The 19,753-nt window shown below is 40.3% G+C and overlaps 1 protein-coding gene across 8 annotated transcripts in view; it reads right to left on the bottom strand.

Annotated features, from left to right (window-relative positions):
* Positions 1-11,738: 11,738 nt before the first annotated feature.
* The window catches only part of TMEM229B (transmembrane protein 229B), a 59,628-nt gene continuing 51,613 nt past the window's right edge, over positions 11,739-19,753 (bottom strand). For all 8 annotated transcript variants that reach the window (XM_026671140.2, XM_026671143.2, XM_087951582.1 and 5 more), the window contains one exon: positions 11,739-14,442. In XM_026671140.2, coding sequence (XP_026526925.1) covers positions 13,912-14,442 — 531 coding nt within the window. In that variant the 3' untranslated portion in view covers positions 11,739-13,911. The remainder of the gene's footprint in view (positions 14,443-19,753) is intronic.

Below are 19,753 nucleotides of genomic sequence, written 5' to 3'. Positions count from 1 at the left end.
GGCAGAGGCACCATGGGCTGGTCCTTTGCTGTTTCCAGGGTGGTCCCGTGAGCCAGATCTAAGCATCCCGCAGGCCAGATCTGGCCCACAGGCCTTGAGTTTGACACCCTTGAGCCAGAGGATCGTGGGTTGTCTACTTAATGCTAAATCTCTCTTCTTCAGTGACAAGCCTGTGAACCAATTATATAAATAGATTATATGCAGAAAATGTTACGGGTGTTGTATGATTTATTTATAAGGCATATTTCTGCTAAGTCAAGTTTGTTGATACATCTAAGCTAGTTTTTCCAGCCTGAATGGTAGCAGTTTCCCAGACTCAAAGAAAATTTTGCCTGTCATTTGAATAGAATAGAATAGAATAGAATAGAATAGAATAGAATAGAATAGAATAGAATAGAATAGAATAATAGAATTCTTTATTGGCCAAGTGTGATTGGACATACAAGGAATTTGGGTGCAAATGCTCTCAATATACATAAAAGAAAAGATACATTCGTCAAGAGCCAAGAATCATAAGGTACAACACTTCGTGATAGTCATAGGGTACAAAAAGCAATCAAATCATACTAGGAAACAGTCAATATAAATCATAAGTATACAAGCGACAAAGTTACAGTCATACGGTCACAAGTGAGAGGGGATGGGTGATAAGAAGTAGTGAGAAGATTGTTACTGAGTCCTTTAAACCAGAGATGCCAATGAAGTTAATCTGACAAATGGAGTTAGAAAGACTTCCATTTTTACATAGTCCAGAACAAACATCTTCCTAGAATCAACCCACTGGGCCAAATGACACACCTACTAATAAAAATGAGCACTTTTCCTTACAAGGGAAGAAGAATATGCAATTCAAGCAACTGATCAGATAATAAAGTGGAAGTAATCCGTAGTACAGATATCACCAAAACTATTTTCTCATCTACTGGGCTTTTGATTACACATAAGTGCATGATCCAAATTATTCCTCTGGTGGAGTCTTCTACTAGGGGTAAGGCAGGGTGAGCTTGATCATTGCTTAAGTGTATTCCTTTGAGGTGAAGATGGGAGAGTAATTGCATACAGGTAGTCCTCGGCTTACAACAGTTGTATTGGCACAGGCAAGTATAGGTGAAAGCAATGCTCATACTGATGAAATTGAAATCATATACAAATCTCCTAGGTGTCTTACTAAGCCAGTTTTCGTCTCAAACTACTTAAAAACAAACAAACAAACAACATTTACCAGCACACTAAAGACATTATGATGATGAAAATATAGGTAGTCCTCAACTTATGATCACAATTGAGCCCCAAATTTCCGTTTTAAAGTGTATTTGTTAAATGAGTGTTGCCCTATTTTATGACTTTTCCTGCCACAGTTGTTAAGGGAACCACTGCAGTTGATAAGTTAGTAACCCGGCTGGTAAATGAACCTAGGAGATGTGTATATTATTTCAATTTCATCAGTATGAGCATTGCTTTCACCTATACTTGCCTGTGGCAATAGAATGGTGGGATGGTGAGGTTACTAAATCAGTACTTGAAATCTGGACTAGTTTGGATGAGGACTAATAAGGTGAATTATCACTTTGGACCCGATACTTTCAGGGAATGAGTCACCTCTATAAGCAAGTGACATTCATCTTCTACCTGAGAAGATGCTGTCCCCATGAACAGATATAGAGATACTCAGTTTTCGACGTTGTCACTGAAGAAGCAAATTAAGCGTAGCAAGGTATCTTTTATAATCTCAGGTCAGTACGTAGACTGTGATACTATCTGAACAAAGATGACCCAGGTTCAACAATTCATGTTGTAACACTTCAGATATGGTCCACCTTTAAAAACTGCCTGAGATCCCCAAATTAGGGCTGTAGGATTGGCGTTGGCTAATACAAGATTTAGCCCTCAGCTTTTATCCTGGCCCCAGGTTTGTTTAATATCTACATAAAGCCACAGGAAAGCATTTCCCCCATCTGTTTTCATCCAAAATCGATCCAGGATTACCTACTCTGTCCTCTGCATTTGCTGACTAATGGTTTTTCCAGCTGCCCTGGGTTTTTTAATATTATTTCTGTACTGTTTTATGGATTTCTTTTCAAGATACATTGTCCTGTGTTTTCATTATTATGCTTTGCATCGTTCTGGATGCTTTTCCTTGGCAGAAAAATAGTAACATATATTGGAAATAGGAAAACTAAAATAAATGAAACCCATTAGCCTGCATTTGTTTCATAATGACCCAATGAATCAAGCTCCATTTCAATCTATTATTTATTTATACATATTTATTTATAATCCGGCCACTTTTAAAACACAAGTTAATTACACTTGCTTCCTTCAGGTCTAGACATGGATCTTTATTTACCTGTAAGTACCTTTGCAAAAAAAAATTGCATGACAGGGAACAAGCAGTTTTAGAATTCTACCTCTGCAAAAAAAGGGGGATTTTTGCTGGCTTTGCAACAGTACCAATAAATTCTCAACAAGGCACTTATCTCCACAAAGGAACAAACTACTGCAGGTGTCCTTGATAGAAAGTACATGCCCTACTCAGCAGATGGCAACTGAAAGAAGAACCCAGGCCAACACTGCTTCCATCCCCTTGTCCTAAGAAGCACATTTAGGGTGCACAGATTGTCCTTGACTTATGATCAGCCACTTAGTGATCATTTGAATTTATAATGATGGATCCCCAAAATGGAACTTACAACCCAGATTCAAAGTTCTGATGACTGCCCACTTTCCCAGCGGTCACAGGACCACATTTTGGGCACTTGGCAGTGGCCCTACTACACTTATGACCACTTGCAGTCTCCACGCAGTCATATGACCATGATTTTCAATGTTTTGCCAGAAACCAAATTTTATTTCCTGTTCTGGCAAAAACCACCCTATGGCAAACAATGGGTTTGCTTTACAACCTGATGTTCCTTTAACAACCATGGCATTCACTTAAGGATCACTGCATAAACTTAACAACTGCCACATTTGCTTAACCGCTGCAAAAAAGAGTCATAAAATTGGATCTGTTCACGTAGTGACCTGCTTTATAAGTGTCACGGTCACAGCCAAAATTGTGAGAACTCCTTACAAGACATCCACTTCATTCATAATATAAAGAATGATCTCCCTCATCAGCAACTCTTGAGCAGAGGGTTGGAGTAGAAGACCTCCAAGGTCCCTTTCAACTGTGTTATTCTGCTAATCACAGAAGAGTTGTGATGGATAAGACCATTAGCCCATCTTATCCAGTATTCTGTTTCCTAAATAGCCAAAACCACTTCCTGCTATGACTCCCCCAATGTGTAAAGTTCTAAAGCTATTTAGTTTAGGTATAATAGTACACATAGTAATTATTATTTTTCAATAATGCTAATTCCATTTTTTAAGCTTAGTAAAGTTTAAAAAGGCCAAGTTTAAAAAGAACTAGAGAAATTATAATTCTAAAAAAATCTAATTGTTTGTCACTGTCTGGTGGTCATCCTGGTTTTTTTGGCCCTACTATCGAAATCCTTGAATTTCCCATGAATATATCAGTTCATCTTTCTGGAGTCCTCTATATGAAATCTGCTCTTTGGAAAATTCCACAATTTATCTCTGTGCTGTCTAAAGATGTTGCTTGACTCCTCCTTTGTTCAGCTTGTGTGAATGACCTATGGTAAGAGGAAGGGGAAAGATGCTTCCCTATTGATTTTCCTCATAGCTTACATAACTTTATATACCTCCATTGTAGGACTTCTTTATTCATCATTGTTCAATTTTTATATAACAGCTTGGAGTTGTTCCAGCCTCTTGCTCATTTTGATAGCTTTCCTACCCTTCTTCCAGAAGTGTAGTTTTTGAAAGGTGTGATAAGCAGAAAAACAATGAACAAAAAGGCCTCTACTTCCTTTCCCATGTTAGTTTTAACTACTTTATGATACAGCATGACATGCCAGTTTATGACAAGAGCATGTCAACCCTTCTTTTTAAAAAGATCCATCTACACAGACAATGCTATTTAAATAAATACATTTAAATGCTATTTAAATAAATACATTTAAATAAATAAATAAATGTACATGCTATGGTATAGCATTCCAATTACCAAGTATTCAGATAACAGTGATTACAGATAAGTTTGATCATTTAAGAAGTTTTGTTTGCATTCAGCATTAATTTGATTTTAACTTTATTTTTCTGGATGTCCACTGTCTTGTCAAACAACTTCATGCCAAGACTTGAGTTTTCTTCAATGGATTTCCCAAGAAGTTTTTACAAACTTGTTAATGTCATTGCCATGTCTAGAATTCTCTGTCTTGTTCTGCTCTTCATGGCCTACGTTTGCTGAACCAAACTCTGCTCACATCACAATCTTCATGGACTCGTGTTCTGGAGAATGCCTTCACACACATACAATTGTCACTGCATTTGTTTAAATTCAAACAAAAATCCTAAATATCAAAATCTCGATTTTTATAAAAGTAAACAAAATTCTATTTCATTTTGGTTTAACTCCTTGGAATAATGACAGCATCTTTTTGCCAACAAATCTTTGGTATATGAATAATGTGTTTGGTCAAGAAGAATGGGTTTACTTTATTCTTCTGTCTTCCACTGTATCCTATAGCTAAAATCTATATGCCACAGTGAATAATATTTATTGAATGTGATGTAATTTGTGGATGTAGAGCAGATTTTTCATATTTACACTTGAGTCCCTATATATTATCATAAATATAATGTAATCTCTCTCTACAAATGATGCAGTGTTTTATTTTGGATTGCCTTTCTAATGATTATTCTTCTGATAATTAATCTTTATGGCTGTACTCCATGCTCAATAAACCCATAATTCTTCATACGGTGATAAGGTCCAGGTTTTTTATATGTAATTTAAAGGTACACTTACATCTTTTAAACTATATTGATTCTTGTATTGGAATATTAGTGTACTTATGGATATTAAACCCAAATGTGATAACAAACTCATAAGAGTTAAGCAATCTATCTGAGGTAAAGTAATCCGATTTTAAAACCCCATCATAAGATGGAGAGCCAGCCCTTTTAAAATATTTAAACATGATAAAGAATACACGTAATCCTCAACTTACAACCTGCCATTTAATAATCTTTCATATCTTTCATCTAACAGAGTAGATGTTTTATGGCCTCTGGCTGTTGTAAATGATTTCCCTTCCCCACCCCTACAGTTACATAACTGATTTCTGGCACTTGGCAACTTGTTCGTATTTACGGCAAGTCCCCTGCAATTATTTGACCGCCATTTGCAACCTGGAGTTTGATCCCGATGGGGCTCACAAGGTTGACTCAGCCTTCCGTCCTTCCGAGGTTGGTAAAATGAGGATCCAGATTGTTGAGGGCAATGTGCAAATAATGCTTCAACGTTGTAAACCGCCTAGCCCTAGAGCAAAGGTCTTCAAACTTGGCAACTTTAAGACTTGTGGACTTCAACTCCCAGAATGGGAGTTGAAGTCCACAAGTCTTAAAGTTGCCAAGTTTGGGGACCCCTGCCCTAGACAGTACTCTAAAATGGCATGAGGACATATATAAGCCTAAACGCTATTGCTATCATAAAAGAAAAAGAAAAGAAAATATAGGCCATCTGTATTTTTCATGGCAGTAATCTTAGTGATGGTATTAATAACCCTACTTGCTCACAATTTTAAACAGAAGTTTACCTGAACATTTCAAACGGGGATTATATTATGATTTATTGTTGTCATTATGATCTCAGTGTAGATTCCTTAGGAACAGTAAAAAACAGAAACAATGCCATATGGGGCTGACATGGACAGGGTGTCTGCTGGAGTAATCCTTGCCTCCATTTCTTGCTCCACACCTACAAAAAAGCTGGTCATTTAATTTTGCGTATTGGGCTGCAAAACTCCAGAATTGCCATTAGAAGGCAATCAAAATATATAGGTAGTCTTTGACTTACATTAGTTCATTTAGTGACCGCTCAAAGTTACAATGGCACTGAAAAAAGTGACATGACCATTTTTCACACTTTTGACGGCTGCTGTAGCATCCCCATAGTCATGTCATCAACATTCAGATGTTTGACAACTGGCTCATATTTATGATGGTCGCAGTGTCATGGAGTCCTGTGATCCCCTTTTGCCAAACAGAGTCAATGGGGAAGCCAGATTTACTTAACCACCTGTGTTACCTGTCAACTAAAAAGATACTCCTTTGGTCTTTTTAGCTGCCAGAAAAAGGGAGTGGGGGAAAACAAGGCATTCCTAAAATGCCTAATCAACCCCAGTAGCCCAAAGTTGTCGGAGCATAAGAAGGTTATTGGAGAGCATGATGGATGACTCTTGGAGATGGATGTGTCCCATTAGAGAAGTCACATCCAGTGGGTGGGGGAAATACCAGGGTCAAGGGGGAAATATATGATGTAATTTAGTATCGGCTGCACCCAGCCATGGCTACTCCTAATAAATCAATTTGCTTTTCTCTGAGATGCGGCTAGAGACTTTTGATTTGAATGAGGGTGGATTTGTTGGAGCCCTGACGCTACCAACTTAACAACGACAGTGATTCATTTAACAACTGTGGCAAGAAAGGTTGCAAAATGGGACACATTTCACTTAACAAATGTCTTACTTAGCAACATAAATTTTGGGCTCGATGGTGGTCTTAAGTCAAGGACCACCTGTACAAGAAAAATATTCTTGCTGCCTTCTAGTGCAGTGGTCCCCAACCTTTTTTGTACCAGGGACCGGTTTCAAGCAGAAACATTTTTTCAAGGACCGGGGGGAAGGAGAGAGAATCCGACTTTGGTAGTTTGCTTGCAGACGTTTCATTACCTGACTAGGTAACATCTGATGTTGTTACCTAGTCGGGTAATAAAACGTCTGCCAGCAAACCACCAAGTTCAGGGAGCGCCTTGGTCCTGCCTCCCTCAGCCCCATCCCTCAGGTGTCTCCCTCCCTCCCTCCCTCAGGTGTCTGCCTCGTTCCTCTCTCAGTCACTCTATCGCTCCTACAGCAGCCCAGGAAGAAACTGCTTCAAAGAAGCCGGGGTGGGGTGGCTTTTCCTGTCGCCACAGCTTCCCGGCGCCCGTTTCACCCCCACCCCGCCCGCCCGCCCGCTCGCGGTTCAATCCACAGTGCTCCGTTCTACCTGCCTGCCTGCCTGCCTTCTTCGTTTCGGAGCAGCTTCGCTGATAAAAAGAGGCGAATAGTTATTATTCTCAGCCGAAACTGCTCCCAAACAACCAGACAGGCAACCAGAGAGCAGGACAGGCTTCGGTTGCTTCCTCCCTCCCCTTCTTTCATTTGTGTCCTTGATCCCCGATCCCAGCAGCATTCACCGAAGGCGAAGAAAGCCGCCATTTTTTTTTATTTTTTTTTCTTTGCGGCCCGGTAAAGAGTGCTCCACGGCCCGGTACCGGTCCGCGGCCCGGTGGTTGGGGACCCCTGTTCTAGTGGTCATTCTTGAGGTTAATGAAGATAGTTGCAGAGCAGACCAAAAAAGGCAGAACTTTGACTGCTGTAATTAAACCATATTGACTTTTTTCTTTAACCATTTCCTACAATCACCCTTGAGAAGGCTGTGAGTGCAGGAGGTTGAAGACGAGTGGGAAAGGCCTATTTGAGGTCACTGGGGCAAGGAGAGGCTCATAGGAGCCCAATCTCCATTGCTGCGGCCACTGTGAGAAAGAAGTTGCCAAATGACCCTCAGCTTTTCTTTCTCCATAGCCCGGCTATGCCAGATGCTTGAACTTTTTCATCCATATAAAACCCATTGAGCCTCCAGAGTTTCTATATTAGCCCAGAACTAATTATCATATTCTTGACAAGCGCATGAAAATCAGACATTGGGTTCTGACCTAGGCTTCCCCCAAAAGCACTAAGCCAGGGGTCTCAAACTCAATTTACCTGGGGGCCGCTGGAGGCAGAGTCTGGGTGAGGCTGGGCCGCATAAGGGATTCCACAAAAAACGTTGTTAAAAAAATATCCTCAAATGTCATCAACAGTTAATGATTTCTCCAATACATGAACTGTCCTGAACACATGAATGGAACATTGAATGAAGATCATGAACAGTTCCTCAGAACATGGCTTCTCCAGCTTACTCCTTGCTGCCAGAGACTTGACAATGCTTCCTCTCACATATCTGAGCCACATTTGGCTTGAGAGAGGAGGCACTTGAGACCCTCAGTATGGCTTGAAGATGATCATCAGTAAGTCTGGACCTGTACTTGGACTTGTTAAAGTTCAGAGTGGAGAAGAAGCCACGACGAGGAACGGCGGGCGGGACTTCCTTCAGAGGTCCATTCCCCCTGCGGGCCGCACTAATATTATACTTTCATATCACGGTGGGGGCCACAGGATATCGTCCTGCGGGCCGCAATTGGCCCGCGGGCCGCGAGTTTGAGACCCCTGCACTAAGCAGACTCTTTGTCCCGGCAAAACCCTTTTATTAAATGAAGGTGAATTTCTTGCATTCATTTTCAGCCAAAAGCCTGGCAAACAGTCTTTCAAGGGTGTAATTAGGAGCACAGACTTTATCTAGCTTGGAGAGCTGCCAAGTAAATATTTTCAAACACAGTGCTGACAAGGAAGGACTCGGCCAGAGTCTCTGAGATGCACAGACAGATCTTCACACTGCTGCAATGAACACCTTATTTCCTGCAAAAGCCCCCTCCCCTTTTACTCCTCTTTTAATCCCTATGGGAGGGTAATTCACCATCCACCTGTGGCTTTACTCTCACATTGACCCTTAGTTCATAATTGTTCTTTTCTTTGGCAGCTCTGCGCATGCACAGGCTGGGAACCGGCTCCAGCTGCTCCCCGTCTGACTCCGAAGGCAGCTGACAACTGCCAGACTGCCCTGGCCCCATCTCTGCCTCTGACGTAGAGCTCTCGTCTGAACCTTCCTCAGCCTCCAGGACTGGCCCATGTTCCTCCCCAACCTCCTCACTGTCTGACTCTGCTGCCAGGTCTGCTAGCCACCGGAGGGCCACAACACATTGATGAGGTAGCCATGTCCAGCAGTAATTAATATTTTAACTGAATTTTAACTTGTATACTTATATTTAAAATGTACAAAGTCTGAGACAACCACAGGGACTGATGCAGATCAATCTCACCCATTCTGAGGGACCCACGCTAGCACAAAATATGAATGCAACCTTGACAGCTAATGTATGATAAAAGTGTCCGTTAATCCATGTATTTATAGCTTGAGAGTGTTCTCTAACCTCATCTGTCTGGGGGAATAGGCTTCTTGAAATTGTGCTATGTCTCTCGGTGTTGCTTTTGAGAAAGACTATAGAAATGCTCTTTTCTTCCTCCGAATGTGGTCATATTTTTTAATGTTCAAAGACACCAGCCTTTGGTGCATTTCAGAAACCTTTTGAATCCTTATTCCAACATCCAGACCTTGAGTTTTGTGAATGGATTTTTTAAAAATATTTTATTAATTTTCTAAAATATTAAAATGTAATTATGCTATATAATTCTGTGTTAATTATGCTTTATCAAAAATGTTCATATGCCATTTTGAGATGTTTTGGACATGAGCAGCTCCATGCAAATGGATAAAGCAAATAAGTACCAACTGTCTTTTCGATTAAATGCATTGTTCAACATCATTATGCTTGGCAGGCATTCTTTTTTTTTTTTTTTTTTAAGTATGGAGGAAGTTTGATTATTCTGCAATGTTCCAAACAGGTCAGCAGGATGCAAGCAAATTTTAAAATATTTTATTCTAGGGAAATGTAAGATGCTTCATTTTGCACATTTCGACAAACCAGAGAGCAAAATGCTTGTTTCATTTGATTTGCATTAATATATTTTCTGTTGACTTCTGTTGACCTCTCTGCATATTAGGAAGCATTCTGAATAGAAAACTTCTGAATCATCTTCATGCTGATATATTCAGAAAAAACTTCCCCTATTTACAGTAAAAGTTAACTAAACTAAAAGTTAAGTCATGCTGGAACAACAAAATGTCTCCAAAATAGAATATCTCCAATTCAGAGCTATAGGAAGCCCCGAAATCTTGGGTGGATCAAAAATTGTACTCTTTAATGTGGTCAATGGGAAAGTTATAAAAATCAAGCTGCTGTAGTCACTGTGTTCAAATATTTTAACTTAATTTTAATTAAATATAAATCTAATCTACCAACCAGATTCACTTTTTTTCTAATACAGCATCTGGAACATCTGTTGGAGACTCATGTGAGCCTTAGATTAGGAAAGACTCTTGGGTTATGACATGGGAGAAGCATTTTCCACACTGCTAGAAGTCCTCATGAGCTTGGGTCCAGGCCCAACTCATTTTAGCCAGAATGTCCCATTTTTATATATGGTGCCCAATGTCAAACTGAAACAGGATGATGGAGCTTTTGTGTTTATTCCAGGATTTTAGAGTCTTCCGTGCTGACCAGAAATTTATAGGAGTTAAATCCAGGACATCTGAATGAAGCTCATTTGAGAAGACTGATCTAACCGGATGGGACAGGACAGCTGTCTACCAAAATATGGATACTAAATATCCAAGACTGTTGAGTTCTCTATCTTTTTAAAAGATGAATTGCTTTTGAATTTGGGGTATGCATAAGAAAGTTCATCACCTACAGACATTATCTGTCCATCTCAATGTTTCACAGTTTAAAACACAGGCCATTTTATAAGTGACAGAGGGCAAAACGAACAAACCACAAGTTTTTTTTATTGCTGGTGAATTCAAACAGGCAATTTTAATTTATGGAGGAGGATACACGTACAAGCAAAAATTTAAGTGAGTTATTTCATTATTATGCATTTCAGATGCCAGTGCATCCTCCACTGCCTTTTGGCGACTATTATCAATATTATAACTGCCATCAATAATCCAGTAATAAAATATCAGTAGTTTGGTTCTTTTCCTACCACCCACCACATCCATTTGAATTCAGGGGGAAAAAAGAAACATAAATAAAATAAAAGTGAAAAATCTCTGGCTGCCAGTAAGTTGATTTCTTCCAGACCAGAAATGAGATTTGCATAGTCCAGCTAATAGGATAACCTGGAGAGAATTTGGCATTGAGTTAAAGGAAAGTTACCCAGTCAATGAATTATCTGATGGATGTTGAATATTCCCTGACCTGGTACCTCCAGGCATGCTGCCTGGGAATCTGTCCAACGCATTTCAAACACACCAGGTTCAAGAAGATTCCTGCATCAACAATATTAATACGTATAGCTCAGCCTAGTTTCTGGCATACAGATTTTCTGTGTTTGTGCATGGATACATTTGTGCACAATGTACCAAAGAAAATGACATCAAGTAAGTTTTGGAAGGTGCTGACGTAACAGAGGAAAATGCAACACGTTTGCAGAATGTCATAATTATTGACCCACTATGTAACAGGAGGTCATTTAGAATCAGAGTATAGTCTCCAATCCCTAAAGAACATGGAATTGTATTACAGTATTGTCAAAGGCAAGGAAATGGTATTACCAGCATAAAAATCCAACTCTTTCAGTAATTTAACTATCTTTAACCTTCATTTAGTGCATTTGTAATGCAAGAGTCAGACACGACTGAATGGATAACATCCTCCTCCTCAACTTACTAACCCCTGTAGCACGATTTCATGGAGTTCAAGTGAACCAAGAATACATATCTTCAAGTAATGGCAAGACTGAACTCCTTTAGTCTTTTCCAAGGCTTCACAGATGATGGTTACCAGAAAGTGCAAATGTAGCCCATTTCCTGCCAGGTGTAAAAGAAATATGATGAACACCACCACTACCTTCTTCTTCTTCTTTTTTTTAGTATAGATAGCCATCGTTGCAGGGCTAATAACAGAGATTTCTGCTCTGCATGGTCCCTCCTTTCCCTGAAACATAGTTTGGATCAGAAGCGATTAAAAATAAAAAAAGGAAGAATTATAAGAAGTTGTATATAAATTACAAAGTTTAATCCTGTTAAGTGTGTCAGGAGAATAAATACAGTAGGGTAGACCTGGGAATACTTCCACTGTTAATATTCCTGCTCATCCACTACCAGCAATGGATATCAGGTCTGTGGGGAAATGTAAAGAAATAAAATAATCACACTCTGAAAATACCCATCAAGTTAATATTACCTTCATTCTTAATCATGCCCACATAACATTTACTCAGGGTAGCAGCTTGCCCATTTTGTTGCTCCTAGAACAGAACTCAACCTTTCCAATAGCCATCAGGTAGGTTATGAATGGAAATCCCAGAGTTCCCTGGCAGTGGAAACTGGGGGCAGAGAGTTCTTCAAATGGTGATCCTACCCTATCAGGCAAGGAGACCCGCAATATAATAACTGCCAGGTAGTTAAAAATGAACAGTTGTTTACCAAACAACAAGGCAGTCTTATTTTAAATAAAAAAATTGTTGCCACCACAAAAGTACAAAGCCCATTCCATCGCTGGTGCAATTCCATCTCAGTGCATTCCATTCTATGCAAATGATACCTGGACTTCTTTCTGGTCCAAGAAGCCTAGTGATAGCATATCTTCTTCTTAAAGCTATTGGATGTATTTAGTTCAAGTGACTCCCTTTCCTTTTTTCATTTCTCTTTCATTCTATGAACCTAAAGAAGAGATTCTTTTGATGGCTGCAGAAAGAATCCCTTCTTGTTCGTTGCTATTTCTTCTTTAACTGCCCCTGCATAGCACATATTTCTTTTGGGACATTCACTTTGGTCTCAGACTTTAGAATATCTGCAGCCCTTTTGTATTATTTTCCACTTACTTGGACCATCTTAAAGGATGATCCTTCAAAGTTCCTACAGAGAGATGCCATCAACAGTTGCTCATAAATAGCTTTATGAAGAGATACTGCCACACTACTAATTCTGCCATTTGTACATTTGGGAACACCAGCGCTGAGAAGATCAATACAAAAAAGATTGACCACAGGTCTTTCAAAAGTCTGTCCTGCAGGATTTCAACTCCCAATGAATCCAGGCATCAAACAAAGATTTCAATGTGATGTCAGTAGTCCATATTTATAGACACTTGGATTTTTGAGACTAGAAAATTCCCCACGAAGGAAGCCAGAGAAGATTTAGATGATGTGTAAACAGTCACAATGAAAGTTAGCAAGAATCAGCTCTGAAGGGGCCTTCCTACTGAGTTCCACCAGAAAGTATGAGAGGAGGAGGTAGGGATGACTTGGGCCATTTTTCTCCTCCTTTTGCCTACATATCTATAATGCAGGTTGCACAGCAATGATTGACTTTATCCAGCGAAATAGTTCTTTATTTAAAAAATAGGTACACGAGAGTGGGAAACAAACTCTCTGTGAGTGTCAGAATGGATGTTTCAAAAAGTAATATTTTTATAGAAATTCAGCAGGATGTCCAGCACCGTAATACTATACACTGTGGTGCAACTTAAAAAAAGCCTTAAGGAAAGCACACAACAGAGCAAGTTCTATTTCCACAGTAGTCTGCCACTTTGTTGGGCTGTTTCAACAGGAAATGGTTTTTCATAGAATCTGCAGCATCTCAGGTCCCATGGGAGGTATTGGTTTCAAGCAAGCACCTGAATGGAATATAAGCCAATCACTAAGTCAACTGGGCAAATCTGTGCCTATATACTAATGTTATTTGAACAGTTTGAGCCAACCTTTTGTTTTTTCTAACCCAGATATAATAAAGTACTGATCACAGAACTGTTTTCTGAGTAAGTTATAAGTCAAACTATCTAGTCAACAGGTAGTTGACAATGATACTTGAAGTTTTGTTTTAAAAAAAGGAACCAAGAGAGAGAAAGAGCATAAAATTCATAGAAAACCTACTGATTCCACTTTTTCATGCACACCTCCAAACCAAGGAGGTTTGTTTATCATAAAGGAAACAGGAGTTTTGCTGTTGAGGCCATCATCCCAAATCTGTAATGAAGGGGCGGGAGAGATTGCTTAGTCTTAGTGTAGTCTAAAGTACAATTCAGTTAGTTTTCACATGACCATTGGCCAAGGTTGCAACAGATGTGGGTTCACCTGGTTCAGCATTCTCATCAAAACGCAAACGTAGGGTGTTCCTGATGACTAGCTGTTCCATGATAAATGCTGCACAGAACCATGGGATGGCATACTCCAGGGTTATGAGGCCCATGAAGTTCAAGTCAAACTGCGAATAGTCCCATGGGCAGGCATTAAACTGGTGCAGAATGAAGCCAGTTGTGAACTCCCAAAGATACGTCCATAGGGTGTAAATCAGGCAGCGCACTAGTATGTTACACTTATCCTTCAGGTACAGATACATCTTTTCTACAATGAGGATGGATGTCCCATAGATGAAGAGTGCCCATACACTGGTGACACCTGGGAACTTCCAGTTGAAGTTGACCACAAACTCCCAAGCAGCTGTGAACATCACCTCGCAGAAGTAGCCATGAATGGCATATAGGTACCAACGGGAGAAAGCAGTCAAAGGTTCTGCAGCTGCCATCCTTCCACACAGTCCCCAGCAGGAACTCTGCAAGGAAATAAACACACAGAGATAATGCCATTAATCTTACCAAAGCCAGATCTTGATGGATACATTATGTATATCGTTGCAATAGATAGCCAAAATGTGTCCAGAGCCTAAAATCGCTAGCTAAGGTATAAAATAAAAACTGGAGGCAACCGGCAACAATTAGAAAATAGAAGGACTATCTGCTTTTGGTTTAAATTTAGAAATGAGTTGCACTTCAGATCTTAAAAACTCAAAAGGACTTCTGAGCAGTCCCTACAGGTATCAGTGCCTTCCTAGAAATAGCTTTTTTTTTTCTGGGCTCCCAAAGTAGGTACACAACCCTAGAAAAATGTGTATGTTTTAAGTTAAGGAAGCACTAACACTCATATATGCCCGCTCCATAGCCAAATATTTAATTTACATTTAGAAGCAAAATATAATTTAATGCATTGCCAGTCTGTATGCAGTTCATCCTCTCTGTTTTATCCTCTCTGCGGGATACAGAATAACAGCGTTTGGGCTCATACAACATATACACCCAAAACCAAACACAACATTTTAAGGTTTAACATATTGATTAATCAGACTGTTTAGCCAAGAGATTTGTACAACTCTAATCCAAATAGAAAGCATCACGGACAGAGGTGGTATTCAGGAGGTTCTGACCAGTTCTGGAGAACCGGTAGTGGAAATTTTGAGTAGTTCGGAGAACCGGCAAATACCACCTGACTGGACAGTTTACAGTATCCTTCCCCTGCCACACCCACCAAACCACACCCATAGAACCGGTAGTAAAAAAAATTTGAATCCCATCACGGAGGACTGGAAATGAAAGAAAGACAGGTGAAATGCCAAAGAATGGAAAAGTAGTGAAAAATGACATAAGTATCATACATGTTTTAAACTGTAAGAGAGGGCAACAAAAAATAATGGGTCAACACAGATATATTAAAATGATAATTTGGCTAGATAAATGAGGTCCATTTTTGCTTACCCTTTGCCCTTAAATACTCATATTTCCTCTCTCATTTTTCAAATTCTTATTCCAATATAATGTTTAAATGGATTTGATATCAAGAATGAGAAGGAAAAATTTACAGCAGATGACACTGAAAAAACAAAACATAGTACAGGTAACCCTTGACATACAACCACAACTGAGCCCGACATATCTGTTGCTAAGTGAGTTTTGCTCCATTTTACGACCTTCCTTGAAACAATTAAGTGAATCACTGCAGTTGTTAAGTTAGAAATCTTCTTAAATGAATCTGGCTTCCCCATTGACTTTGCTTGTCAGGATTGCCAAAGGTGATCACATGGCCCCTGGACACTGCAACCATCATAAATGAGTCAGCTGATAAGTGTCTGAATTTTGATCATGTGACCATGGGAATGCTACAAAGGTTGTTAAGTGTGAAAAATGGTCATAAGTCACTTTTTTCAGTGCCGTTGTAACTTTGAATGGTCACTACATGAACTGTTGTAAGTTGAGGACTACCTGTAAACACTTGGTTGCAGTGCCTTGTAGATGGCTTGGTGGAAACGTGGAATCTCAATGATAAAATGGATTTAAATCAGTTTCGACCAAATTAAATCCCTCCCATCTATGCCTATGTTCATCAGCCACTATCCTCAATTTCAAACCACAATCATATGCACATAAATAGATACAGTGCAAAGATTCATTTCAGGTCCAATATACTTTGTCCTTAGTGTGTTCTTGCTCAAATCAAGACGTTGTATTAACTCCAAATAAAAATGGTTAGAGAACTCTCCGGTAACACTGAAATACACGGAGCTCTGCTGTTGATGGAGCAACGGAGATAATTTGTCATTCCCCTGTCAGAGTCTGAATCCAAGGAGGAAGACAAAAAGCTGACAGAGAGTGGGAGTGTGGCTCCAATGGCTATGGAGAAAACTGGGCAAGGGCAAAGTCCAGCTGGGCAGAGCAAGGGAGAACAAGGGAGAGGGAGTTCAGAGGAAGATCCAGGCCCACCCTCTCTTCATCCTAGGCCACACAGGGAGGAATGGAGAAGAAGAGAGCAACATGGGATGCGTGGCTTATGGGGGAGGAATGGGACCTAATTCCCTTCATTAGCCACAGCTAGGAACAGAGTTTAAAAGAAATGCATGCTGAGTGCAGCAGCTGCTGGGAGCAAACGTGAGTTTATCTTGTGTTGACTTTGGTTATCTATGTTCCTGGCATCTTCCCAACTGTGTTGAGTTATTGCTGTGCCTTCACATCTGGAATTCTTGCTCTTGCTCTGCTGGACTAATTACCTCATTTTGCCTTGATTGGACTTATAGTTACAGTTTTTGTTGACCACATTTTGGACTTGATTCACCCCAGTCAAAGGCTGTTCCTTGGAGAGTTTTCTCCAGTCAGAAGGTAACCAAGACATTGGGGGCAAAGTTGGAGCTAATAAAGGGTCTCCTACTGATTATCTGACTGTGTTGCCTTTGTGTCACACCCGGGTCATCACATAATTGGAAGGCTAGGATATGAAGAATGATTTCAGGAATTGGGTATGTCTGGTCTAATGAAGAGGACTGGGGGTGATGTGATAGCAGTGCTATCCAATGCTTGAGGAACTGTCATGGAGAAGAGGAAGTGGAAGAGGAGAAGAGGAATGGGAAGTAATGGATGGAGACTAATCAGGGAGAGAAGGAACCTAGAACTAAGGAGAAATTTCCCAACGTAAGAGCAGAGGAGAGCAGTGTAGGTGCTCCATCACTGGAGGCTTTTAAGAAGGAGTTGGGCAGCCATTAGTCTGAAATGAGATAGGGATTCCTGCTTGAGCAAGGGGTTGGGCTGAAGATCTCCAAGGTCCCTTCCAACTCTGTTATTCTGTTCTGTTCTGATGGTTGAAGTGGCAGCGTCTGTAACTGTTGATGCCAAGAGGGAAAGGGAATCATATGGAGGTAGAAGACGTTCTATGGCAGAAGTCTCCAAACTTGACAACTATGCTGGCTGGAGAATTCTGGGAGTTGAAGTCCACAAGTCTTAAAGTTGCCAAGTTTGGGGGGCCCTGTTCTACGGTATAGTGAAAAATGCCATATTGTCAATGGCAGCTGGGGTGGTCTTCCCAATTCCAACCTAGCCCTCTAGCTACTGCATCATACCAACTAACTCCATCTGTGGGAGCCAAGGATTATCTGACCACCAAGTGACCTGCTGTGGCCTTTCATCAGGCTGCAGAGCAGAGAGAGGGAGAGAGAGAGATCTAGGAGGCAAGGCCATAGTGTCGGCATTGCTGAGGGGCCAATGCTGTGAGCTTCTCCTCTACCTGGGCTGTTCCTGCCCCAGTAGTTTTATTAGGATTTTGTATCAGTTGCTGGGTCCAGATTTACTGTTTTCATCCTCTCTCACGCTTCTTTTTCTTTTCTCTTTTTGCATCTCTCAGGTTACAAATTTCAAAGCGAGGATTATTATTATTTTTAATTCATTCTGGAAAACCACTCGGAAAGCTTTTACAGCAAAGAACAGGGCTGAAATGTTTTGCCCAAATAGACTTGTATTTTACAGCAGACGCTTCTGTGAGAGAAAACAGGGCTTCCATCCCCCAGGGAAACCTGTCCTTCCAGGAAGATGAGATATAGCAGGGCTGCTGCTGGGAAGAAAGAAGAGGAACGGAGCCAGGAATACTAGCTTAATGACCTGCTGGATTAAAATATTCACTTTGGTATTTATTTTTGTCAGTTGTGCTAGGTCCTCTTCATTTTACCTCAGGGGCATTTCCATGTGTTACATCTATGGGGCATGCTTAAATAGAAAGGCAATGATAGTACCTACTTGGTATCAAAGGGTCCTCCATCTCAGATTAAGATGATGCTGTTGACATTCTGCTTTTGCCTGTTCTATAATAATAATTTTAAAAAATCAGCCCCCCCAAAGAGACATGTTCAGGCCAGAAATCCAACTTTAGGCCTCCTGAATGTGGCACATTATCCCCTGCTCCTAGGCTGGATCTTACCCAGCCTTTTTAAATCTTGTGAAGTTGTCATTGATGAAGTCATAAAAGAATTTTGCTGACTTGGGAATAAAGTAGGTAAGAGCATATTTAAAAGTGATAGTGCGGGAGGCAGTGTTTATATCTTCATGCCCAGCTGTGCCAAAAGATATATAAGTTCTCAGTGACTTTTATGACATTCAGGAGAAGCCATAGCATGCTGTTCTACTCCACCAGTAAGGTTCTTTCCCCCTCCCCTCTGTTCAACAGGCTGCTGCACAAATATTGCAAAACTCTTCTTGAAAATATACAGCTGGAACAAATGATGTATATAATACAAAAAATGCAAAATATGAACCAAAATGGAGATGGGAAAAATACCAAAGGCTGTGCTAATTGGAATTATGAGATTAGGTAGCCCAACACATCTAGAGAGTTCCATGTGGAAGTAGGATGTTATAGAATATGTTCAAAATGTTTTTCTACTTATCAAAACTCCACAGCAATATGCATGTGGTTTAAAACAAGTTTACGGTAATAGAATAACATCTTTGAAGAAAAATAACAAAAGGCGTGGAACCTTCTTTGTAACCAGTGTGAAAGCAAGACTAATGCCATAAACAGCAGAGCAAAATATTGCAGATTCTATTGCCTATTAAACATTCAGTCAACTGGTGCCAACCCAACCTCCTGCACAAGGCTTTCCACCTAGCACCTGCTACAAAATAGAGAAAGAAGTAACAAGACACACAACACACAACAAGTAGTCTCTCTCACACAAATCAACTTATATTTTTTGTGTGAGGGGATAAATCACAGGTCCTTTGATGAAGAATGCAAATTGCTGAAGGAGGCACTTTAGATATCCTAACTATGTATATAAGAGCCACCTGGATGTAGAAGTTAAGAGGGTGAGCTAGAAACTGGGAGACCATGAGTTCTAGTGCCACCCTAGGCACTAAGCCAGCTGAGTGACCTTGGCTCTGTCACTCTCTCTCAGTCCTAAGCAGCAGATAGTGGCAAGCCACTTATGAAATCTTGCCAAGAAAATGGCAGGACTACTCCAGGCAGTTCCCAGGAGTCAACAATGACTCAAAGGCGTAAAAAGAAAAAGAAACAATCACCATCCTTGTGTGTATGTGTGTTAAAGTAATCTTAGTAAGAGCTAATTAATGCACAAATCATTATGGCTGGATCCACTCCTTTAAGGGAAAGGACACAATTGGAGTATTAGCCATTTGGTCCTCCAAAAACAGAACTTGCAGAAACAATTGTCAACCCTGAAGTGAAGCTGGCTGAGGCCATCTTGGAGGCTTCAGGGTTGCCACACAACAGAGAGAGGAGGGGAAATAGCTAGATGGGGTTTTGTCGCCAAAACA

Source organism: Notechis scutatus, chromosome 1 (assembly GCF_049901735.1).
Source record: "Notechis scutatus isolate UNSWTSFEM ecotype Mainland chromosome 1, rNotScu1.2, whole genome shotgun sequence".
Taxonomy (NCBI): domain Eukaryota; kingdom Metazoa; phylum Chordata; class Lepidosauria; order Squamata; family Elapidae; genus Notechis; species Notechis scutatus.
Note: the sequence above shows the minus strand (reverse complement) of the source record. Positions and strands in the feature narration are given on the sequence as shown.